The 2,500-nt window shown below is 61.2% G+C and overlaps 1 protein-coding gene across 3 annotated transcripts in view; it reads right to left on the reverse strand.

Annotated features, from left to right (window-relative positions):
- The window catches only part of il17rd (interleukin 17 receptor D), a 16,769-nt gene that overhangs the window by 5,655 nt on the left and 8,614 nt on the right, over positions 1–2,500 (reverse strand). For all 3 annotated transcript variants that reach the window (XM_057030698.1, XM_057030697.1, XM_057030699.1), the window contains one exon: positions 2,112–2,263. In XM_057030698.1, the coding sequence (XP_056886678.1) occupies positions 2,112–2,263 (152 nt within the window). The remainder of the gene's footprint in view (positions 1–2,111; positions 2,264–2,500) is intronic.

The following is a 2,500-nucleotide window of genomic DNA, read 5'->3' on the forward strand; positions in this document are numbered from 1 at the left end:
TAACCCTAACCCTAACCCAGGCCAGCACCAGGCCAGCCCTAACCCTAACCCCAGCCAGCACCAGGCCAGCCCTAACCCTAAACCCTAACCCTAACCCTAACCCAGGCCAGCCCTAACCCTAACCCCAGGCCAGCACCAGGCCAGCCTAACCCTAAACCCTAACCCTAACCCAGGCCAGCCCTAACCCTAACCCAGGCCAGCACCAGGCCAGCCCTAACCTAACCCCAGGCCAGCACCAGGCCAGCCCTAACCCTAACCCCAGGCCAGCACCAGGCCAGCCCTAACCCTAACCCTAACCCCAGGCCAGCACCAGGCCAGCCCTAACCCTAAACCCTAACCCTAACCCAGGCCAGCCCTAACCCTAACCCAGGCCAGCCCTAACCCTAAACCCTAACCCTAACCCAGGCCAGCCCTAACCCTAACCCCAGGCCAGCACCAGGCCAGCCCTAACCCTAAACCCTAACCCTAACCCAGGCCAGCCCTAACCCTACCCCAGGCCAGCACCAGGCCAGCCCTAACCCTAAACCCTAACCCTAACCCAGGCCAGCCCTAACCCTAACCCCAGGCCAGCACCAGGCCAGCCCTAACCCTAAACCCTAACCCTAACCAGGCCAGCCCTAACCCTAACCCCAGGCCAGCACCAGGCCAGCCCTAACCCAGGCCAGCCCTAACCCTAACCCAGGCCAGCCCTAACCCTAACCCCAGGCCAGCACCAGGCCAGCCCTAACCCTAACCCAGGCCAGCACCAGGCCAGCCCTAACCCTAAACCCTAACCCTAACCCAGGCCAGCCCTAACCCTAACCCCAGGCCAGCACCAGGCCAGCCCTAACCCTAACCCCAGGCCAGCACCAGGCCAGCCCTAACCCTAACCCTAACCCCAGGCCAGCACCAGGCCAGCCCTAACCCTAAACCCTAACCCTAACCCTAACCCAGGCCAGCCCTAACCCTAACCCCAGGCCAGCACCAGGCCAGCCCTAACCCTAACCCTAACCCCTGCCAGCACCAGGCCAGCCCTAACCTAAACCCTAACCCTAACCCCAGGCCAGCACCAGGCCAGCCCTAACCCTACCCTAACCCTAACCCAGGCCAGCCCTAACCCTAACCCTAACCCCAGGCCAGCACCAGGCCAGCCCTAACCCTAACCCCAGGCCAGCACCAGGCCAGCCCTAACCCTAAACCCTAACCCTAACCCTAACCCAGGCCAGCCTAACCCTAACCCCGGCCAGCACCAGGCCAGCCCTAACCCTAAACCCTACCCTAACCCAGGCCAGCCCTAACCCTAACCCAGGCCAGCACCAGGCCAGCCCTAACCCTAACCCCAGGCCAGCACCAGGCCAGCCCTAACCCTAACCCCAGGCCAGCACCAGCCAGCCCTAACCCTAACCCTAACCCCAGGCCAGCACCAGGCCAGCCCTAACCCTAAACCCTAACCCTAACCCAGGCCAGCCCTAACCCTAACCCCAGGAGCCCTAACCAAACCCTAACCCTAACCCAGGCCAGCCCTAACCTAACCCTAACCCAGGCCAGCACCAGGCCAGCCCTAACCCTAAACCCTAACCCTAACCCAGGCCAGCCCTACCCTAACCCCAGCCAGCACCAGGCCAGCCCTAACCCTAAACCCTAACCCTAACCCAGGCCAGCCCTAACCCTAACCCCAGGCCAGCACCAGCCAGCCCTAACCCTAAACACCTAACCCTAACCCAGGCCAGCCCTAACCCTAACCCCAGGCCAGCACCAGGCCAGCCCTAACCCAGGCCAGCCCTAACCCTAACCCAGGCCAGCCCTAACCCTAACCCCAGGCCAGCACCAGGCCAGCCCTAACCCTAACCCAGGCCAGCACCAGGCCAGCCCTAACCCTAACCCTAACCCTAAAAACCCAGGCCAGCCCTAACCCTAACCCCAGGCCAGCACCAGGCCAGCCCTAACCCTAACCCTAACCCCAGGCCGATCACCATCTACTCACAAGCTTAACCCTTCACTTCAGAACCTTCATGAACAAGTCTCCCTCTGCACTTGTTTCAGGAAGACACTGAACCCCAGACAACAGTCCCGCCCACACTGGGATGCTGTGCTCCCCCCCCCCCGCCTGCAGGTGGCGTCGCAGCACTCACTGGTTTGCAGCGCTGCAGCCTGAAGGGCCCGTCCTGCCGCAGCTTGTAGTAAAGATAGTAGAGGGTGAATCCGAAGGAGGGCGGCGCCTGCTCGAACGCCACGTGCAGGTTTGAGCCCAGCTGGGACACGTTCAGGCTTTTTGGCTTCCAGACTGCACATGAAACATAACGTGCACCTTACAGACACGTTCAGTAAACATTCCCCGTCCTGCCATCCAAGCAGAGGCCGAAATAACGTTCTGCCACCAGCAGCTGTGTGTGGTTGAAGGTTAGCGCCCGCGTCCCACTGAAAAGGCTTCGCATGCCTGTCAGCACCTCATGTAGCATATGTAGCATATGTAGCATATGTAGCATATGCAGCATATGTAGCATATGCAGCATATGTAGCA

This window comes from Takifugu flavidus, chromosome 4, assembly GCF_003711565.1.
Source record: "Takifugu flavidus isolate HTHZ2018 chromosome 4, ASM371156v2, whole genome shotgun sequence".
Classification (NCBI taxonomy): domain Eukaryota; kingdom Metazoa; phylum Chordata; class Actinopteri; order Tetraodontiformes; family Tetraodontidae; genus Takifugu; species Takifugu flavidus.